This window comes from Haliotis rufescens, unplaced genomic scaffold (genome assembly GCF_023055435.1).
Source record: "Haliotis rufescens isolate VD_foot unplaced genomic scaffold, xgHalRufe1.0.p SCAF_1, whole genome shotgun sequence".
NCBI lineage: Eukaryota > Metazoa > Mollusca > Gastropoda > Lepetellida > Haliotidae > Haliotis > Haliotis rufescens.
This window is the reverse complement of record NW_025963779.1, coordinates 11,704,417-11,726,964: the sequence shown is the minus strand read 5'-3', so window position 1 is coordinate 11,726,964 and position 22,548 is coordinate 11,704,417. Positions and strand designations below refer to the sequence as shown.

General features: G+C 41.2%; 2 protein-coding genes across 2 annotated transcripts in view; one reads left to right on the top strand and one right to left on the bottom strand.

Moving 5' to 3' along the window:
- The window catches only part of LOC124147855 (kelch-like protein 12), a 13,727-nt gene extending 4,757 nt beyond the window's left edge, over positions 1–8,970 (bottom strand). Inside the window, exons 1-4 of the mRNA XM_046518660.2 lie at positions 8,872–8,970; positions 4,812–5,248; positions 2,136–2,644; positions 464–692 (exon numbers count right to left, since the gene is read on the bottom strand). Of these exons, the coding sequence (XP_046374616.1) occupies positions 464–692; positions 2,136–2,644; positions 4,812–5,211 (1,138 nt within the window). The 5' untranslated portion in view covers positions 5,212–5,248; positions 8,872–8,970. The remainder of the gene's footprint in view (positions 1–463; positions 693–2,135; positions 2,645–4,811; positions 5,249–8,871) is intronic.
- A 1,256-nt stretch (positions 8,971–10,226) lies between these two features.
- LOC124147847 lies at positions 10,227–21,078 on the top strand. The gene is made up of 10 exons (XM_046518647.2): positions 10,227–10,664; positions 11,854–13,588; positions 14,979–15,113; positions 15,263–15,319; positions 16,073–16,297; positions 17,077–17,280; positions 18,742–18,771; positions 19,018–19,143; positions 19,641–19,767; positions 20,282–21,078. The coding sequence occupies exons 2-10, from the start codon at positions 11,893–11,895 to the stop codon at positions 20,997–20,999; spliced, it is 3,318 nt and encodes a 1,105-aa protein (XP_046374603.1). The 5' UTR covers positions 10,227–10,664; positions 11,854–11,892; the 3' UTR covers positions 21,000–21,078.
- Positions 21,079–22,548: the final 1,470 nt, after the last annotated feature.

Genomic DNA, 22,548 nt, shown 5'->3' with positions numbered 1-22,548 from the left:
CCTAAATTTGCAAAAGTAGACTGGTAGCCTGTAAATAGTTGAATCTGTGGTCGACAGCATGAGCTACAACCCGTGCTGCCCTTGCACAACGACACACAATCCACCAGCTCTCACTGGACTTAAAAAAAGTAAACTTTCCTTCAGTGGGAGTGATAATCTGTGAGTCAGTGAGTGAGTTGGTTTTAATGCAACTTTGAACAGGATTCCAGTTATATTACAGCTTAATGAGGGAGGAAAGCCTGAAGTGATGCAGGTCTCAGACCACTAAGGTGAAACCAACAAGAATGGGTTGGTGCTGACAAACCTAGAAACATAACTGAGGTGAAGCAGGATTCAAACCCATGATCAAAGATTTCTAGCATGCTCAAGTATCGCACCTCTGCACATCCAAATACGGAACTTGGGAACTTGGACGACTGGGACACCCGTGCCCCCTTCTGTAGGAAAGCATGTGACAACATACCTATCGCATACAAGACCCCTGCTACAGCTGCCACTGCAACAAACGACCTTGCAACCTTCATCTCTGTCTTGGGTATCCACTGCTTCATGACTGGGTCATAGCACTCCACACAGCGGAGGTAGAGGGTGTCCTCCTGAGTGTCGACCAGCGCACACTCCCCTCCCACTGCAAACAGCATCCCCTCCAGGCTGGTGGCCCCTACCGCCGTCCGGGCGATGTTCATACTGGGCTAAAATATACAAGAAGTGGTGGAGAAAAATATGGTCAACAAACATGGCTATGTAATCTTGGAGTACAGCAAATCCTCTTCAGACCATCCCTTTAGTTCAGATCCCTTTTGTTCAGATCCCTTTAGTCTAGATCCTGTTTGTTCAGACCCAATTAGTCCATATTCCTTTAGTTCGGATCTTGTTAGTTCGGATCTTGTTAATTCAGACCCTTTAGTTCAGACCTTGTTAGTTCAGACCAAATTAGTCAACATCCCTTTAGTTCAGACCCAATTAGTCTAGATCCTTTAGTTCAGATCCAGTTAGTATAGACCCTTTTAGTTCAGACCCAGTTAGTCTAGACCCTTTTAGTTCAGATCCAGTTAGTATAGATCCTTTTAGTTCAGACCCATTTAGTTCCGACCAAATTAGTCAACATCCCTTTAGTTCAGACCCAGTTAGTCTAGATCCTATAGTTGAGACCCAGTTAGTCTAGACACTTTTAGTTCAGACCCATTTAGTTCCGACCAAATTAGTCAACTTCTGTTAAGTTCAGACCCAGTTAGTCTAGACCCTTTTAGTTCACACCCAGTTAGTCCTGACCCTTTAGTTCAGGCCTTGTTAGTTCAGACCAAATTAGTCAACATCCCTTTTGTTCAGACCCAGTTAGTCTGGACCCTTTTAGTTCAAACCCATTTAGTCCTGACCCTTTAGTTCAGGCCTTGTTAGTTCAGACCAAATTAGTCAACATCCCTTTAGTTCAGACCCAGTTAGTCTAGATCCTTTGGTTAAGACCCAGTTAGTCTAGATCCTTTAGTTAAGACCCAGTTAGTCTAGATCCTTTTAGTTCAGGCCTTGTTAGTTCAGACCAAATTAGTCAACATCCTTTAGTTAAGACCCAGTTAGTCAACATCCCTTTAGTTCAGACCCAGTTAGTCTAGATCCTTTAGTTCAGACCCAGTTAGTCTAGATCCTTTAGTTCAGACCCAGTTAGTCTAGATCCTTTAGTTAATACCCAGTTAGTCTAGATCCTTTTAGTTCAGACCTTGTTAGTTCAGACTAAATTAGTCAACATCCCTTTAGTTCAGACCCAGTTAGTCTAGATCCTTTAGTTAAGACCCAGTTAGTCTATTCCTTTAGTTCATACCCAGTTAGTCTAGATCCTTTAGTTCAGATCAATTTAGTCCAAACCCTGCTAGTACGGTCAGACACTGTTTGTTCATATGAACACATTTGAAAGTTTTGCTAATTTCTTGAATCTTGAAAAGTTATCATCTTAAGCGGATTATTTCACTGGGAATGGTGCCATCATAAATTACAGGGTTTCCCTGAATCCTTAACTCTGTCATTCTTTCTGATTTCTGTACAACTAATGATCATCATTAACATGTTCTCAACAACAAATACACATATCACACGACAACAGAGGAAGGCATTTGTGTGACGATTCTCCCTCCAGGGCCTACCATGGACATCCACTGATCAGTCAGAAAGTCATATCTCTCCACACTCTTCAGCTGGCAGTCTGAGCTGTTCCTGCCCCCCACCACATATATACACGGGGGCTGGGCTCGGGGGGTCACAAGCTGCATGGCCGTCAAGTCCTGTTTTGTTCGAATCGCTTTGCTGATGAACAACTGGCACTTTGGACACGTACGAAAAAACTCTGATTTTAACACAACATTTTCCAAGTAGGGCAACTCGAGTAAAGCAAGTCGGATGTTTTGGAGAACGGTGCAGGCCTTGTCGAGACGACACACAGGGTCCCACTGCAGCCACGCAGATGCTGCCTCAAACACCTGGCTCTCTGTCATCACCTGAAGTTTATCACTTTTCAACAACTGGAGAAGCCTCTCTTCTGCGAGGTCAAAAAACTCCTCTGTTCGCACGACCTCAAGAAAGTTCTGATAGATGAATTGTCTTGCAATTGCTTCTAGCTCTGTACAGGTGTACATGTCTGCAAAATGCTGGATGCCTGCAAACATGGAGAATAGGGCAGATTCAGGCAGTGGAATTCTGTTACAGTGAATGAGTGAGTACGGTTATACGCCACTTTTTTTTTAGCAATATTCCAACAATATCACTAGTAACAAACTTAACGTCTACACACAACGGCCTACTATCTCTTGTACACGAGACGGTTGTGCTCTGTGGTACTTAGTGAAGCGCTTGACACTAATTACTTCAGTCACCTTGACAGGCCCACCCAAGTGTGACCCCAGCGATAGTGAGTGAGTGAGTACGGTTTTACGCCGCTTTTAGCAATATTCCAGCAATATCACGGCGGGGGACACCAGAAATGGGCTTCACACATTGTACCCATGTCGGGAATCGAACCCGGGTCTTCGGCGTGACGAGCGAACGCTTTAACCACTAGGCTACCCGACCGCCCCCCCAGCGATAGTTATTAAAGTGTCCTGTAAAATACCTGAAGTGTGAAAGTTATTGTCAATCATAAATAATAAAGTTTTCCGATCACGGATTGAGCAATTTCGTCATTTGCACTAAATATATTACCAAGAATGAACCATGTAACCTGCAAGATTATGTATTAATTCAATCTGACAAAAGTATGATAACTTGAATGATCTTTGGTCAGACAAACTATAAAACATGCTTCCTCTTACCATGCGCTATAGAGTCTGTGCTTCATCGTTTTGGCTACCATATCTTACCTGTTCACTTCTCCGATTTTCATGTATTTGCACTCGTGACAATGACCTCACAATACAATGTCAAATGTAAAATTAAGTCACAGCGGGTGACACCAGAAATGGGCTTCACACACTGTACCCATGTGGGAATCGAACTGGGGTCTCTGACAAGACGAGTGAATGCTTTAACCATGAGGCTACCCCACCACCCATTTCAGTGAATGAGAGATGTAAACATTCCCATTTTATCATGGAGTATCATCTTCATGTGGGAGGAAATTTTCACAGTGACGCAGGCTGTTGAAACACAGGGAATACGGGGGTGGTGCTGATAGCTAAGGGACCATAACTGGAGGAATCGGGGATTTGAATCAATAATCTGCTGATCCTGAAAGGTCTAAGGGACACAACTCTGGATTATTGCCTTACAGTTACAACTACTAACACCAGTGAGTCACCTGTGCCCGGTTTCTGCAAACTGGTACAGAGAAAACATAATGATGCAGCTGCCTACAAAATCATAGATCATATGATGAAGTGTTGTAATAGACAGTGTAGCCAGTATGACCATGCTGATATGAGCCGGGCGGGGCTGCCCTAACTTGCTTGCAACAATCAGAGATAACTGGAACAGCCATAGCTTTTTCTTCACATCAAGAGTGAGTGAGTGAGTGAGTGAGTTGGGTTTAACGCCGCTTTTAACATTATTCCAGTTATATCACGGTGTGTCAGCTTTACGTGGGAGGAAAGCCCGAAGTGATGCAGGTCTCAGACGTTTACCACTTAGGTGAAACCCACGAGCACGGGTATGGTGCTGACAAACCTAGAAACATAATCGGGGCGAACCAGGATTCGAACCCATAATCATAGATTTCTCTGCACAGCGAATCGTGGCGCCTTTGACGACTGGGATACCCGTGCCCCCTCACATCAAGACATGATAATAAAGGATACAATGTATTAAATGAGTGTTCATGTCCCACTATGTTTACGACACGAGTCGGGAAATACCGGAATTTAGACACTTGTGAAGTAAACATGGTAAATATAGTATGACATGAACACTCATACAATGTTCAATTTATTACCAAAGAAGATGTCTACCTACAGAGACAAAATTTAGTGTTAGCCTACAGTAGCGGAACCACAATTTGTCGAATGACGTCAACAATCTTCAGCTTTGACATCATTTCCAGTGTGACGTCATTCCAACCTCACGTCACAATAAGATTCAATGACGTCAACAATGCTGTCCGGATGACGGAAACAACACGCTGTTGTCTCGTGACACGATATGACCCTAGGGTACATATGATTTTTATGAACCCCAAATGTTTGCCCTCATAGGTAATAAAATACAGAACAATATTCAATTCAGTTTTGACATATTCGTATCCTAAAATACCTAAACTAAAAAACTCAAATATGTCTTCACACCACTAAGCTACTGTAACAGACACAGTCCGTCACGTCCACATGCCAACTTACCCAAGCAGTTGGATGCCACCAACTGTGTCTGTAGGAAATGTGAGCAGATGGTCCTGAGTGAGTGTAGTCCCAGGAGACTGGCCCCCTGGAGAATACTCTGCACATTCTCCACATTAATTTCTATGTTACTTGTGTACATGAAGTCAAGCAGCATCTCCATGGTGGTCGGCTCCACGCCGTGTATCTGGACACAGTCGCTGTCTGTCTCCAGCATCCCGTTGGTGAACATGGCCCGCAGGTACGGGCTGCAGCCTGCTAGGACCACTTTATGTGCATGGAACTTGGCGCCATCCACGCACAGGATGACGTCGCAGAGTTGCTGCTGCCGCCGCAGGTCTTGCATGACATCGAAAGCATTCTTGGCATGTGTTGGCACGCAGCAGCTGCGAGACTCGATCATGCCGGGCTAGCCAAGCAGGGGGCGATGAGGGGTCACCCTGCAATGAATGAGTGAGTGAGTGAGTGGGTGGGTGGGTTGGTGGGTGGGTGAGTGAGGCTAGCAACTGGCTGCATCAGGTTGTGTAATGGTATCGTATACTACAATTACACCTATCTCACCAACGGATCACACCGATTTGTGCACCAGATACAACTTATGTTGATACTGACACCTTAAAATCTTGTTTACAAAAGGTTCAACTAAAATATGGGTCAATACAAATAATGGGTGCAGTGGATTTCACTGAGCACATCTTTAAAAATCATTTAGCAAGATTAGTAAGATTCAAATTCAGCCGCATTATGTCAATAAATAAAAAAACAACATTAGCCAAGTTCATGATGTCAGCCCAAAGTTTCAAAACTAGAACGTAGTAATTAACATGTCTAAAATGTCTGCATAAATACTGAGGACTTTAACTAACATTAATATCTAATGATCTTAACAAAATGGGATGTTATAACAGGGCTCAATTTATCTATATAAAACATGCACCATTGCAACCTATTATTGAACAATGCAACCAAATATTTATGTCTACATGCATCAAATAAGTTTGTGTCCACACAGAATTGATCTTTGAACACTTTCAATACCTCTCAAGTTCATTCACTATACTACATCACTAAACCCTGTTTTGTGTGTAATTTGTCGTGCTTTCTTAGATTTGACGTGAATTAACTGTGGGTACTTCAAGACTATGTGCACATGTTCCTATTACATTTTCAGCAATTGTTACGTTACGTTTTTGGTGCAAGTTAAATCAAGTTCCTTAACTCTCGCCTGCATCGTAAGGAGCAACATACATGAGAAAGGTTAGCTCCCTCATACTGCTATGCCAGCATATTTCAAGGGAGAGGCTTCAAGAGCCAAATATGCCTATTGCGAGAATTTAAGAACATGGTCAAAGCAAGGTCAAAATTGAAAATATTGCAAAAAATGGAACAAATATGATAGAACTAAATTTATATGACTGCTATGGAGTCCATATTGAAAATCAGTGTGTCATCTTTGTTTAGAACAAGGATGCAAGGTTTGAGTGGTTTCTGAGGAGAAGCGTTTACATCTTACACAGCATGACAGACAAACACAACAAGGGCTTGCTTAACTTTCATAATTGACCATGAACTCCCATCGTTCAGTGCTGCATAAATTATTTTCTACAGTTATTATTATATTAACATACTGGCATCATCAGATCATGTAGCTTCAAATCCCTCATGTGATTAAAATGTGATATTATTTTCATATTTATTATGGTGATAGATTATGTGAGGAATAGATTAATTCCTGTGCACAGTAAGGAGGAAATGGCTGTCAACTGGAGCATTATGTATGCATTATGTATGCATTATGTATGCATTTTGTTTGCTATTTCCATACATTAATTTCAAATCCACATAACTTTTGAAATTATATACATTTTCCAGAATGTTTACAAAATCCCTATGCCAATTCTTATTGATATTTACAATAATGAAAAGTCATGAAAATTAATTACACTAGCACACTGGAAATAACATAGAAAGTGTATCATGCATGTGGTTTCATAAACACTTGGCAGTCAGTAAGTGGGTTGGGTTTATCGCTACATTTAACAGTATTCAAGTTACATCAAGGTGGAAAGCCTGTAGTGATGCAGGTCTCAGACGTTTACCATTTTGGTGAAACTCACAAGTACAGGTATGGTGCTGCCACCCTAGAAAACATAAATGGGGAGAACCTGGATTCGAACCCATGATCATAGGTTCTGGCACAAGCTCCTCACAACGATATACCGTTTGCGGAGCTCTCTACACTATAGCCGCCACAAGTCAAAGCTCCCCACTGTGATAGGCTACAACCATGCTTGGAGTAGAACTTGCAATCGACTGACTGTTATGTTTACAAACAAGTGATGACTGCCGTGACACCGAATACTCTTACCCCTGCTTAATTATTTTCTTTGTCAGTTTGAAATTCTGTTTCATTACAACTATTATGTAATTGGTATAGCAAGAATATAAGGGAGAAGTTGGTTGATTTTCTGTCCGTCTGCAATCTTGAACCAATCCGATCAAACAAACAAAAAGGTATATTCATCTGGGAAATATGGTCAGTAGTAAACCTTTTCAAAATTAACTGTGACTGCATTCACAAAGACATAAACAAAAATATAAACGTTACTACATGGGGTTAGAGAGCAAATTTCAAGATTTGTGTAATGGCCATGCCCACACTGGTGGCAGCGATGTTACCGAGAGTGTAACGAAGGTGTCACACGCTGGGAAGGAGCTTGGTTCTGTCATCCCCAAGGGATGCAACTCTGCACAGTGAATTTTGCCCCCATTTGGCATGTGTGGGTAGAGAACTGTATGCATCATATATATAATAAACCACGGAACTTTTTAGCAAAAATCATGCATAATCATTTCGAGGTCAATCACTGAAATATAACCATAGAATGGTCAATAAAGTTATTTCATCATCCAAAACTGGCTCCCACAGGAGATATCGCTTGGGAGAAATTGCATCACAATGCTTTGCAGACCATTCTGACATCATTGGTTACCATGATGTGACAATCAAATGACATCACTAATGGCTCTGCTTCTGAAGCTGTGAGCAGTAGTTTTTACACTTAGACACTGCTTATTACTGTCTAAAAACTGAAAAAGTTGGAAGAATGATGTTGGATGATAAATAAAATCTCACGCTCATGTCTTTTGACATCAAATATATCAACACTTGTTGATAAAAGTGGAAAAACACTTTTACTAACTCATATTGATATATTTGATATCAAAAGACATGAGGGTGAGATTCCCAATGTCCCTCGTTCAGGACCACATCCGACCAAAGAGGGAACAGGCACTATAATAACTGACAGCCTGGACAAAAAGGCGCCTCACCGCGCCCATTTCCTGATTCATACCCTCTTAGCCTTCTGCCATGAAGGGGGGTCGGTACAATGAATATGCATGAATTTCTCTAAGAAGTCCTGTGAATGAATGAATGAGTTTGGTTTTACGCCGCTTTTAGCAATATTCCAGCAATTTCACGGCGGGGGACACCAGAAATGGGCTTCACACATTGTACCCATGTCGGGAATCGAACCCAGGTCTTCGGCGTGACGAGCGAACGCTTTAACCACAAGGCTACCCGACCGCCCCTCCTGTGAATGAACATGAGTTAGTTGACAGTAACGTTAACAGAAATTATTGCGATGCCCATGACGATTGTACATACTCCATAAAATTAAATCATGCATATCACACTACATCATATATTAAGTTGTCATGTTTATCATTCAAAAATGTAAAATATGTATCTGATCCTTTAACGTCAACATAACATGACAAATGATACCATACTTCACTATTTCATCTATCACAAGTAGGAATCCTTTTTCTCTTTGTCGTTATGTGAAACAAAGGCACAAAAATAGCCATGACAACTGGAGGCAACGTGACAATGTCAACAGATGCATTGTTAGCACGTCTATGTAAGCATGATGTCGGGATGTTATTGAGTTATGACACATGACATGAACATAACAATCCGTCACTTGCGTTCTACTTGGAGTTTGGCCGACAGAGATACAGTCAAATAAACAACAAATGTATAAAATAAGGCACCTACAGCCACAAGACACGCGGTAGAGTAGTTGTCTCCGAGTACGAAACAAATTACTTCTTCGAAATAAACCGAGCACTCTGTTTTCGTGTTGTCGCTATTTGCGCTATGGCTAAAACGGCCCTCTGCCAAAATGGTCATTGCGAAAACATCCCAAACAGATTGGCGAAAACGGCAACATACATTTTTAGTGAGTGAGTATGGTTTTACGCCGCTTTTTGCAATATTCCAGCAATATCACGGCTTCACACATTGTACCCATGTCGGGAATCGAACCCGGGTCTTCTTCGTGACGAACGAACGCTTTAACCACTAGGTTACCCGACCACCCCTTTTAAATTGTATTATTTTAGAGAAACTTTATGGTGTGAAGGAACAAGGCAACACACATGGAGATTTCATCACCTGAACTTATTTGCGAACAATGGTAACAGTAATAGCTAGAAGACAATCAAATAGTTAGAATCTCAATCAAACAATTAACCTGTTGGGGGATTACACTAGGAGTGTGTGTTAATCCGATTGTTAAGTAATCACCTAATCTGTGGACTAATTAATCTGTTTTCTCAAGACGGCTAACGCAGTGACACAGGATTCACGGCTCTGTGACTGTATCAACCCCACTTTCGCACAGTGAGTTCCTGTACCTCAGACGATTTGATACTCGATCTGTGTCCCTAGTTTTGAGTGAGTGAGTGAGTGAGTACGGTTTTACGTCGCTTTAAGCAATATTCCAGCAATATCACGGCGGGGTACACCAGAAATGGACTTCACACATTGTACCCATGTCGGGAATCGAACCCGGGTCTTCGGCGTGACGAGCGAACGCTTTAACCACTAGGCAACCCGACCGCCCCCCTTGTTTTGAACAATGTTTAGCTAGGTAGATCTCTACACTGTACAAATTAATTTCTTTATAATGTCTGCAAAAGTGTTTGTAACATGCCTGATATGTTTGAAAAATTATCTAGATCTATGATGTTTTATACATGATTGAATACGAGGTTAAACACATAAGCGCCAATTTCTATCGTATTCGTTGTCTTTCTTTGACAGGGCCGTTTTTTCTGAACAAAACATGAGTCGTTTTGGCCAGGAGCCGTTTTAGCCAGTACCCGCTATTTTTCGGTCGAAAGAGAAGTTTCGAGTCGAGGGAGCAATTATTGTGTATAATGTAAACAGACAATTGTAAAGAGTATTCATTGGTATTCTGACAATGGAAACAAAGACGACTAGGTCACTAGAAAAAACAAGATGTTTGCCTGTTGGACAAGTTCTTGTTATTTCTAGGTCTAACACATTTAAAAAAAAAAAACAATGACAAAGATACCTGGTCAATAATTACCTCCCTGACAGAGAGAGTCACCAGCAAGTTAACTGATTATGTAGGTCACATAAAAGAATGTTAGAAGGCCCTCAAGTTTTCGAGATTTCATGACATCGTCTATGTTAGATATCTGTTTCATTGTTTTGTTAAATATGTCTTGTTTTTCGCCATGTTATTTTCCTCTGGACACACAGCTAGATATTGACCATTGTTAGTTTATTTTACTGATTTTGCATGGGACTGACGCAAATATATTTGGGCGTAATGTGCGAAACACGACGATGCTTTGTCGTCATTTAGTTGTATCACGGAATTTTGTCAGGAACGAATTATAGATAGTGGTCTGCAATAATAATTTCTTCAGTGATATTGCAAGAGTGACTTCCCTTTGACGTATTCAGGAAGAAGAATGAGCAAGAAGTTTGCTACAACTGTCTAAAAATTGATGCAAGACCAACTTTGTAATTAAAAGGTATGTGGGTGATAGGGTGTATAATACTGTTCTGTGGCGTGTATAATTCTGGTTCTGTGACTCTGGGGAGGACTTGGTATATGGTATGAAACATCGTGATACTGAGTGACAGGAGAATACAACGTGTATGTCCTATTTTCGATCACTAGGATAAAATAATAACTTCTTAATAAGTTAACCGTTGTAGTCAATTTGTTCACAAACTGCATTACTCGTTTACAAAAGTATTAGCTGACACTTTCACACACATATAGGCCTTCTCTGTTCACAAGATATATTCACAAATTGGCTTACCATTTCACAAATTGCCTGATCCGTACACAGTGATACAAAAAAGTATTGACGAGTTGTCAGTGTTTGTTCATGTAATGCTTGCCACTTGAATGACCAGCGTCAACACATTATTTAAAACATTTCGTATCATATTTACCCAGAAGGACATATTGCCTCAATTTAGGGCTGGGCTGTGTCCAAATATACTACCTAGCTGGGTACCTAACCCTACCTGCGTACTTGCTACAGGTCTCAAGACTTGAGAACACAATGTCCAATCTGTAATTGTTATGCTGGAGCCCTGGCAAAAACTATTAAGATACACATGATCATGCATACACCCAAGTTGACTGTTCAACAGTTTTGTATCCTTACTCAAAGATATTTAAGTTGGAAGAGATTTGTGAATGGTCACAAATTATTGTCATTTAACAATATATCATGTGACAAACCACAGGTCAGGATAGTGCTGTGGGCACCCCTGTCCTACTCAGGATCTACCCAACCAGAGTTACCTGTCCCAGCCCTCACTCATTTCTCACCTGTGATACTCGCCTGGAGGGGCGGTCGGGTAGCCTAGTGGTTAAAGCGTTCGCATGTCACGCTAAAGACCCCGGTTCTATTCCCCATATGGTTACATTGTGTGAAACCCATTTATTGTGACCCTCGCTGCGATATTGCTGGAATATTGCTAAAAGCTAAAACTCACTCATAAGGGGCAACTAAGTGGATTAGATGGTCCGACTTTGTGACTTGTTTGATTTACATGTGTTTGTGCCCCAACAGCATTTCTCCATCTATGCATGGTTTGTTTGTCACAGCATGTATTTACAGGTGACCTTGATTTTCCCGAAATATTGCTGTCTGCTGCATAAAACAACATGCACGTCTGAAAGGAATTTCCGTTTTGTTCCAGATGATGAGATACATAGTACCAGAGTTGTCATGGTGACAGATGGAGAACTACACAGAATGCATCAACAGTGACTGTGTTGGTATTGGCGTACCAGCATATCACGGCAGATGTCAGATGTGTCACCATGCTCATTATAATCCATTGCCAGAAATCAGTATAAGTGATGTTTCCCAACAAGACTTGACAGTTGAATCTGACCCTGTTGCTCCATTCAAGTGCTTGATAGAAAATTGTCCTCATTTTGGGAGCATTGATAAAGGACATTTATGCAATGAATGTTACAATACTCATCCTCACAGATGCAACACACTTCACTGTGAAAATGTCAGTCTTGCTAAGAATGACTATTTATGTAAAGACTGTCTTGAAAAACGTAAGAAATATTCACAGTTGGAAGGTGAAGGACATTCCACTGGAACATTTCAAGGTCAAGGACATTCCACTGGAACATTTCAAGGTCAAGGACATTCCAAGGGCACAGGTTCTGAAGATGGAGCAAGTGGAACATCCCGAGAGTGGAGCCATGTCAGACCTGGTGAAGAAACTCAGTATGTGAACCCTGTGTGGAGAAAGTGTCTTACTGCGGGCTGTGGCAATTCAGGTACTAGTGCCAATGGACTTTGTCTTCAGTGCTACTTGAGGCAAGTTGACAGTGAGGGGCAGGTGTCTGCATTCCATGTGTGTCCTGTGACTGGTTGCAACGAGTCAGGATATCAAAAGTTGCATGGTTTTTGCAGAAAATGTTACAGTGCTGGTAAGATCATGGATAAGATGGTAATAAAGAAGTCTTCTGTGGCTGAACATGCTCAAAAGGGTGAAATAAAATGCACCACAAAAAACTGTGATTTTTTCGGCCTAGAAGAACAGAATGGTCAATGCAGCAGTTGTTTCAATAAGTATCTGGATACTTTAACAATGGGTGCTCCAAGTCTTCCTCAAACTGCTGGAAATGACTCCTTATCAAGTCGATGTAGAACCCTTGGCTGTGAGTTTTTTGGTACCCCAGAAAGGCATGATCTGTGCAGCAGCTGTTTCAGAAAGACAGGCAGAAGGGAGAGAAGTCGTCATGCCAGTGGCCCCCCAGGGTACCTGAATCGGGCCCCTGCACTGCTGAATCTGCTTGGCAAAAGCAGCAGCAACAACAACAACAACAACGTCTCTAGCGCGTCTGGTGATACCACTCTCAACAGAAGTCAGGTCCAGGGTGTGGAATCCCGACCTGGAGGTCCTTCCAGCAGAGCTCATCCAGGAGCATCTGATTCTACCAACACGAACACTATTGTAATACCAGATATTCATGAGCCCGTCAACTCGGATGAACTGTTTGGAGAAGGACCCGACAGAAGCAGACCAACGATAAATATGAAAAGATCTTACAGCTCACCATCCGGGTTTACCGTGAGTGAAAAGGAATGCCAGAGGACGTGTGGGCGGAAATGTGTGGCTGAATGTGAACCTTATTGCATGAGCTGTTACGAAGATTTGAAACTGCAGCCACCCAGCAAGACTCAGCAACACCTCCTAGGGTCGTGTTTCCGCGCTGACCTTCGGTTTGCTAGTAATCCTTCTCTGTCGTCTCTGTCAGATGTGTGCGAGTCCCCAAGATGTGACAAGCCTGTGTCTGGCTTGGCCTACCCGCTGTGTCAAGGCTGTGCAGAGCAAGGTCAAGAGAGTAAGGCCAGACCAAATGGAGCTGATGAAGGTCGAGATAAGAATGACCCCGAGTCAGGGGAAGGTACTTGCACTATGAATGCACCTTTTTCAGAGCATGCTACACAACAAGGTAGAAATGTCTTCAGTGGTTAGTTTGTTTGTTCATCACTTAAATGACTTGGGTATGATTTGATTGAGGCTATATCAGTGTAAATGTTTCATGACGTATTGCTGTCCCATAGTCCTCGACACTTGAAACAGAATCATGAAATATCACAAAGATAACTGCATGTGTGCTAATACTTATAAAGTGCAAACAAGCCATTCCAGCAATGCGGGATATTATTTTCTGTAATAACAATAACTGCAAAGTGCGCTTTTCAAGAAATATATACTTTGCTAGGGATAAACATCATCAAGTTTGGATCACATGGTTACAATCTGGGTAAAAATCAACAGGTGACTGTGAGCGGATATATTTATCATCAAACTTGGTCGATTGGACTTTAAACACTACATCTGCACCTCTTTTTTCTTTTAGTTCATGCTAGTAATGAATGTGCACCGCACACACTGCCAAATATCAGTGATGATGTTTATTGCTAGCAAAATGGATTTAAATCTTTGAAAAGGAGACATTGCTGTTTTATCATTCCTGCAAGTAATATTCCTGATATGGCGTGTTTTCACTGTATAAGTATTAGCACACATGTATCTATCTTTTTTAATTAATCATCACGATATTTCATGATTCTATTTCTCAAGTGGAGAGGACTTAGTGCTTTTGTGATAGGTTGGTTGGAACTTGACAGGATTGTGATCACAATTGATTTGAACTTCTGCCAACATGAATGACATTAGCAGGATATTTTACCATGGATATTTTCCAAATTACCCTTTTGAAGTTGTTTGGCACATGTGACAAGAAGGCCAAGGTCATGAATGTGGTCAAGTTCAAGGATATAGATATAACACGTTCACATAACATTGAGGTTGTACTTTCTTTGTTGGTAATTATATTTTCGAAAACAAATTTAACTGAAACACTTGGAGGGGGCGTGATCAACCTTATCTTGAAATCAGAACAGATGAGTTTTTAATTTCACGCCCAGGTGCGTCTCGAAACAAATCGAATGGGATTCAAACCCGTATAATGACATTGCTGGGTCATGCCTCAGTACCCAGAACTACTTCATTTGATTTTTGTGGCCATTTTGTATGACAAAAAATCATCCAATATGCATTTTCAAGATGTTTCAGTATAGTATTTAAGCCATGTCCGAAAATGTTAGGCCAAGATCAGCCAAAGGTCAAGGTGATTGTTCTGTTCAAGGTTATGATAAGACTTGATTTGGTCAATTCAGTTTCTATGGCACTGGTACTATTAGCATGATATGTTGTTTTTTTAGTCCTACCACACCAAAGGGTAGTGATCAGATGATCTAATACTTCATATCTTCTTGTTTATTCAGGTGAACAATCTGATGGCTTGTTGCCTGAAAAGAAGATGATATCTTTGAAGCCTTTGTCCTTGATGCAGACAGACCTGTGCAGCATCAAGTGTGATTTCATCATCTGTCTGTGGAATAAACACAATATTGAAACCGGTAAGGAGATTCGTACTTCATAATATAAGATAGCTACAGGATAAATCGCAAAGTAACCATGGTAACCTTGATCACTGTGTCAAAGTGACCATTAATCCAGAATAAATCACGATCACTTCAGATAAAATAATTTATCAAGTTTGTTGCAGGAAACCATCCATTGCTGGATAAGATTGGAGAAGTGACTCAGACCCGAGATGTTTTTAGTAAGTACTATCAACCACAACTAACTATGTTAATACAACACACTGTTGCCATCCCCAATGAAGGTCCAGATTAGATTAGGGTTTCAGCAACCAATGCTTGTCATAAGAGGTGACTTACTCGCTGATTTGGTTGATGCATGTCTTTGTATTCCAATTGCGAAGAAAGACCGCCTCCGTGGTCTAGTGGCAGAGCATCCGCCCGGAGAGCGGAAGGTCCGGGGTTCGATCCCCGGCCGCATCATACCAAAAGACGCTAAAAGATGGTACTTGTTGTTACCCTGTCTGGCGTTCGACGTTAAAGGGCTAAAACAAGGACTGGTCGGCTTGGAGTCAGTATACTGTGTCTCAGTGGGGTATTCATGTTAAACTGCGGCATGGTATCTCAGTGTGCTAACACTATAAATCGGCATCAGTCCGGACTAGTACAAGCAGCCACAAACACACACACGTGCATGCACGTCGCTATAATCTTGGACGCGACGTTAAATCCCATTTCACCTCACCTCACCCAATTGCAAAGATCGATGCTCATGATGTCACTCACTGGATTGTTTGGTCCAGACTCGATTATTTACAGACCTTCACGCAGCTGGAATATTGCTGAGTGCAGCATTAAACAACAGAGAAACAAACACTATTATCATTAAGCGTCAGTTTCAGATCTTCACTCCTTATCATTCTCTATTTGACAGTGTGTGTGTGAATGGACAACATGATTATCAGGTATCTACAGAAGTGTTTGTTTGTTTACAGAAACGTCTCTCTCACACAACAAGGTGTTTGAGACAAGTGGAGGCCTGTCAAAGGCTGGTAGTGTGTTTCACTGTAAATATGACCATGCAGTGGACATACAGGTGGCCAATGCCCTACTCAGGTGTGTCAAGCAGGGAGAAGCGGAGGCCAGTAAGAAGGCCACACAGAAAACCACACAGAAGGCCACACAAAATACTGTCATGCTGTTTCCAGTTGCCTACATGGGTGTGTAGTCTTTTTTCATCTGCCTTTCACTGAAATAGCTAACTTCCTGATAAAGGATTTCAGCTTTACATGAAAATCCATATAGTCATGAAAATAGCTGAATAAGAATTCAGCACATCCAAAACTGCCAATCAGTCTGACTTTGGTGAAGTTCTTCCTAAAGTTGACTAAACTTCTAATTTTGTTATTTGGCCTTATTAGCCCTTAACCTTTTGACCAGTTAAGCAGTGGTAATTATTACAGGATTATTACTGGGGGCCCAGCCATCTAAGGCGCTGTAATTTGCTGGGTATGTCAGAAACCTATGAACATGGGTTCGATACCCAGTTCGCCCTGATGACATTTCTGGGTTTGTCAGTACCATACCTGTACTTGTGGGTTTCACCAAAGTGGTAAATATCTGACTTTCCTCTCACATTAAGCTGACATGATTTAACTGGAATACTGTTCAAAGCAGCATTAAACTTTTTCATTAGGTAGATTTGAATCATTTAGATATTAAAAGTCCATATTTCTTTGAAATAATTGTACTTTGTTTTTGTTTTTCAAAAGAACCTTTTTTCTTCTGCTGTGGTTGGAATCAAGGAAACTAGACTTGCTTTAGTTTGATCTAGACTTGCCAAGGCTTTAAGTGAGAAAAAAATCAATATCAATCTATCAGGATGCAGGACTTGATACAGATAAACAGACATCCTTAAGTTTCATCTACTTGGAATCTAAGTAATGTCAAAGAGATGCAGTTTACCGCAGCTAATATTTCTATCAAATCCCATGTTCAGAGGACCTGCGAGGAGATCCGGCCATGTCCACCCGAGTGAGCATGTACGTGATATCTTACATCCAGAGTGTCACCGGCTTCACACAGATGCTCAGCAAGTTCTGGCTCTGTGTCGACTCCCCCGACACCAGCAACAAATGTAAAGAAGAATACATCAGAGTCAAGGAGGAGAAGAACAAAGATATACATAAAACCAATCAATCAGGTAAGTAGGCTGTTTAGTGGTATCTTGGTTACTTGTGTGTTGATTATCTCCCCTCGTCTGTTTTTCTTGATGGATGTGATCAGGTTTGAAGTTATGTTCTCAGTGTGAGTTTCTGTAATGGAACTTGTTGTGAATCAGGAGGTTGGTATGCCATACTTAGTGTATAAGTAGCACTTGATGATAACATTCTTGGTCCCTGGTACTGGTAGAAATCTAATTGATTGATGACTGGGAATATTTTGTGGCACACATCTCTTGATTCCAACAAGTTCACCATATCAATGCACTTAACCTTATGCCTATTGTGGATGGGGACATCTTCCAAAGGCAACTGACTTTTAGGGAGCTAAGCTGGAATTTCGTGGCTTGATCGTAGAGTCACCAGTAGCTATTACATGTTTTTTCCCTTCTGTGTCCCTCGTTATGAGATTCCACCTCCTATATCACTTGCATTTGCTTCAAACAAAATGGCAGCGTTCAGTCAAGACAATGTGATCGATAAGTAAGATCTTACCTTGTGAAGTGCATCAAATCATTTGAGCACCTTGATTAAAACATGAAAAGATTACGAAAATATGTCGACACCCATTTGACGGTACAAATGCTCTGCTAATCCTTCGATCGACTGAATCTTCACAGCAGTCAGACTGGATGTTGATTTCGTTACATGATTTTGAGTGGACTATGCATTGACTCGTTAGTCCAGCCAAAATGTAACTCCATACTTCCAGCCCTGTTCGGCAAGGGTGGAAATTGGACTTTTACAGTCAGTTGGGACCCTTGCCTCAGGAAGATGGGATCGGGATTTCAGTGTCAGATTTGAGAAAATCAAACATGGACAGCCTGAACTATGATTGATCTTTTAACAGAATAGAAATTCCTGTTATATTTAACATGCACTCCACTACAGAAAAATTTGATCACTTGATAATGAGACCAATGAAGATCAGGGCTATAATTGGTCTTCAGCAACCCATGCTTGCCATAACAGGCGACTATGCTTGTCATAAGAGGCGACTATGCTTGTCGTAAGAGGTGACTAACAGGATTGGGTGGTCAAGCTTGCTGTCCTGGTTGATGCATGTCATCATATCCCAATTGCGTAGATCCACACTCATGATATCAATCACTGGATTATCTGGTCCAGACTCGATTATTTACAGACCACCAAAATATAGCTTGAATATTGCTGAGTGTGGCATTAAACAACAAGCACACAAACAAACAATTGTTGATGACTCCTACAACCATGCTATTTCACATTTACAATGTGAACTGTTTTTGTCCAGTGTGTCTCAGTGTATGTGCAGTATTTTGTGTCCAGTCGTCCAGGCAACATCTCACTGCTTCATCTATCCACCATGGGGATTCCAGGATAGAGTGGACCCCACATTGCTGACTGTCATGACAATGATGTGGTGCCTTCGTCATTTAATCATTGTGTGAAACATTATATTTCAGGTTGTCACCAGTGCAAGAATTCTCCAGCAGGTGAGTATCATTCTTCCTACTAAGTTAGTCTTCAACATTCTCCACCGACAGGCAGCTTTTTAAATATCAAAGGTTTTCCTATTTTTTTATAAGGACTTGTGACTAAAGTGTGATGATCGACCTCATGCAGGATGCCATTATGTTTTCAGTTGACTTTTTTTTTCTTTACATTTTTATTGCATGTAGATAATTTTTTTCCAGTTTTCAGTATACTGTTATGAAATAATAACTTTGTCTTCTTTGTAGCCAAGTTGAAGCCCTTATCTGAGACATGTACGGATCACTGTGCAGTGTTTTGTATCCAGTGTTTGAAGATCGGCCGCCGTGACCGGCTACACTGTCCCCGACATGGTCCATGCTTCTCCCCAATAGGTAGTGTGACTTCCACATTGATGTGTATTAAGGGTAAAGTGACCCCAGGGCCATAATAAACATGCCAAATGGATTATTATGCAGTTTCTTTGTATGTGAGGAAGGCGATTTTTTTAGAAAACATCAAAACATCTGTGTATTTAACTGTCAACAAATGTGATTCTCTTTAGTGCAGGGATGTGAAATCTCTGCGGACACAAGGAAAATCACGTTTTTTAGAACAGTTGTCCTCTGAAAGAATCATCTTCCACGTAAAATTATAATCAAAGATTTATAAAAAATTATCATGTTTCAGACTTTTGACCGATAGAAATGCTAAGCAAGGCATCACACATGTCATAGTTTCATGATTAAAAAGTAAATAGTAAGGATTATTCCTACTTACGGTATCGATTTTAGTGACAATGAGTGAATTTAACTCTAGTTTCCTTGAGGTGAAAGCATTATCTCTACCTCTGAGTCTACAAAAGAATGGTATGTTTCTCGATGTTCTCCAGGCCATGAAAACACATATGCCATTCTTGTGGCTGGGCTTGACAAATCTCCCAAAGTAACGGAACTGTTTGTCAAGGATGCTGAGTACCTGAGCAGGGCATTGCAGAGTGAGGACATCATCGGAATCAGGTGAGTAGCATGTAACCATGGTAACCCTTACATCTATTTTCAGTTAGATATAATTGGTATAGTATGAATGTAAGGGAGAAGTTGGGTGATTTTCCGTTAGTCTGCAATCTCGAAATTGGGAAACGCGGTCAGTCGTAACCTATTCAAAACTCACTATAATGGCATTCCCAAAGACATAAACAAAAATATAACTGTGACTGCATTTGGGGTTAGAGGGCAAATTTGAAGATTCTTGTAATGGCCACTTCCACACTGACGGCAGCCGAGAGTGTAAAGGATGTCTTCAGGTCCATAAAAAACTGGCAGTGGCAAGTCCCCCCTTACCAATTTTCCTTTTCCTTATCTCGATGTTTGATTGGTCGATAAAATCTTCATGAAAATCAAGAGCAGGTAATTTGAGATCGCGAGAACTACAGGAGTGGATCTAGGGGTTAGTGTCGGTTTACCAAATTGCGAGCCCTGGCGATACAGAGGATGTCTGTAGGATGTTTTGACTGTATTGTTTTGGCCACAGGAAGGAGAACATACGGGTCATCACCCCTGCTACAGAAGGATCCATGTACGAAAAGGTGACAAAAGCTTTCTCCACTCTGCAGAAAAAGATCCACCAAAACCAGGGCCCATCTTTCTTCTATTTCTTCTATTCTGGGCACAACGACAAGACGTCACTGAAACTGGGGAAAGGTAACGATACAATCACCCCGAGGAGATTGAAACGAGAACTCAGCAAGCTGGACGTGGAGAAGATTGTGATCATTCTGGATTGTTGCTACAGCGCCGGAGCAGACATGACAGTCGAGGTTGACGAAGAGGATTTCTCGTTGTCAATAGGTAGCTGCTCAAAAGATGACACCGAACCGGAAATATATGTTCCCAAATTGTGGAATCTAGAGGAAACAGAGGAGTCTGGGTCAAAAGGAGGAGACACCTGCGCGTCCCAGTGGTCATCGTCCATGAGTGAGGAGAAGTCCTACTTTGGCCATGAACAAAGCTTCTTCACGTGTAGCATTGTGAAAGCATTGAATGCAAAGTGTCCCCTTGACAAAGATCGCTGTGGGCAGTGTCAACAGTTCAGACAAGAAGTGATGAGGGCAGATGGAGTGTTCTTGAAGACAGTTCATGAAAGCGTGGATTACCACGTTCAGATGCTGGCACAGAAGAAGTACAGACAACAACATCCTCAGCTCGAGGGCAGCCATGATGATGTCCTCCTTGCATTCCATCGTTTCTGAACATGATGGTCTGTAGGACTGAAACACAAAGTGATTGTAGAGCGAGGGCTACCAGTGCTCTAGGCTGAAGTATGGGAGTTAGGAGGGTGGGGGGGTCGGGGTCAGGGGGTAAGAGGGTAAGATTAAGGTGGGTCATGAAAAGATTACACTGAAAGAGGTTGGGTGGGGGAATCACTATAGGGGGGCATGATAAATTAACATTGTTATATAATCTCCAATAAATCTCAAATAATTTTGTTAAAAATATGAACATTATTTAGGTACTGCTCAAATATTATAGGGAGGGGAGTAATGAAAAAGTGTTTCATGTATTGGGGGAGGGGCAATAAAGAAAATGTGCAATTGCTACGCTGGCTTCGTAAAACAGGTTCCAGGTTCTGATGACATGGCATTGAAGGTCAGTATTCTTAAAGGGGAGCTCCATCACCTTAAGCCTAGGTCTAAGGTCTAGACAATGTAATTAGTGACAAACTCAGACATTATCTGTGATCTAGGTAATCATTATGTGCTAGACTGATATACGGCATAAAAGTTGGGCATTGACTGACTTGAATCAACACTCAACAAATGCCAATTGGCCCAAGTCTACCGGGTAGTCCCCCTTTAAGTAACACTTTAGGAAACATATTGTTCTCCAAAAATCACTCATTATATACTGAAAGTAAGGGGCCATGAATATTTTCGGGATATTTAAAAAAATAATTGTTTGCTCAAGCCATCACTACAAAAAGATGTCCCCCAAAATAGTAATTATCCCAACCCTTTTTGTTCAGTATATATATACTTATGTACATAATAGTTAATAATGGCTTTGTAAATGCATGAAACATTTTAGATATTGACTGTACAGTCATGTTCATTATGTATAGAGAACATTCCTTTTGTTATTTTGTTTAGTCAAACAAGGAGAAAGTGGGTACCCTGTTATTGGTGATACGTTTAGGGGATATGTTCAAGTGATGTGTTTAGGGGATATGTTCAAGTGATGTGTTTAGGGGATATATTCAAGTGATGTGTTTAGGGGATGTATTCAAGTGATGGGCAATCTATTAAAATCAGGTCTTCGTTCTCGCTACCGCTAAAAAAAGAAATGAGAACATCATCCCAACCATGCGCAAACTTTGACCGACCAATGGAATGACCAATCAGAAGGCAGCTTTCTCTTGCTTTACGGCACTAATTTCTAATTGGCGACTACACTTCGAAACATATTTTGACAAATGCTTGATTAAAAATTTTAAACCTGAACAAAAAGACATTCAGGAATGGCTAATAGATGGTCATTAAGCCTGTTCGGAATACCCCATGTTAAAGTTTTCGAGGTGGATTGATTAATAATCACATTCAGACTGTCACTTTCATGACAAGCTCTTTTCTGTTTGCCCGGATGAAAGGTTGTTCTGACGTGACCCCTAATGGGATGTCTTCAGATCTTTCTTTAGCGGTAGCAAGAGCTAAGATATGATTTTAATTAGATTGAAGTGATGTGTTAAGGGGATATGTTTTAGTGATGTGTTTAGGGGATATGTTTAAGTGATGTGTTTAGGGG

Bases quoted from the DNA above. Each gene is read 5' to 3' on its own strand.
- LOC124147847 (XM_046518647.2), top strand. From the start codon at position 11,893: ATGGAGAACTACACAGAATGCATCAACAGTGACTGTGTTGGTATTGGC. The intron at 15,320-16,072 runs GTAAGTACTATC...GTTTGTTTACAG, and splicing joins TCAGACCCGAGATGTTTTTA to AAACGTCTCTCTCACACAAC. The intron at 16,298-17,076 runs GTGTGTAGTCTT...TCCCATGTTCAG, and splicing joins GTTTCCAGTTGCCTACATGG to AGGACCTGCGAGGAGATCCG.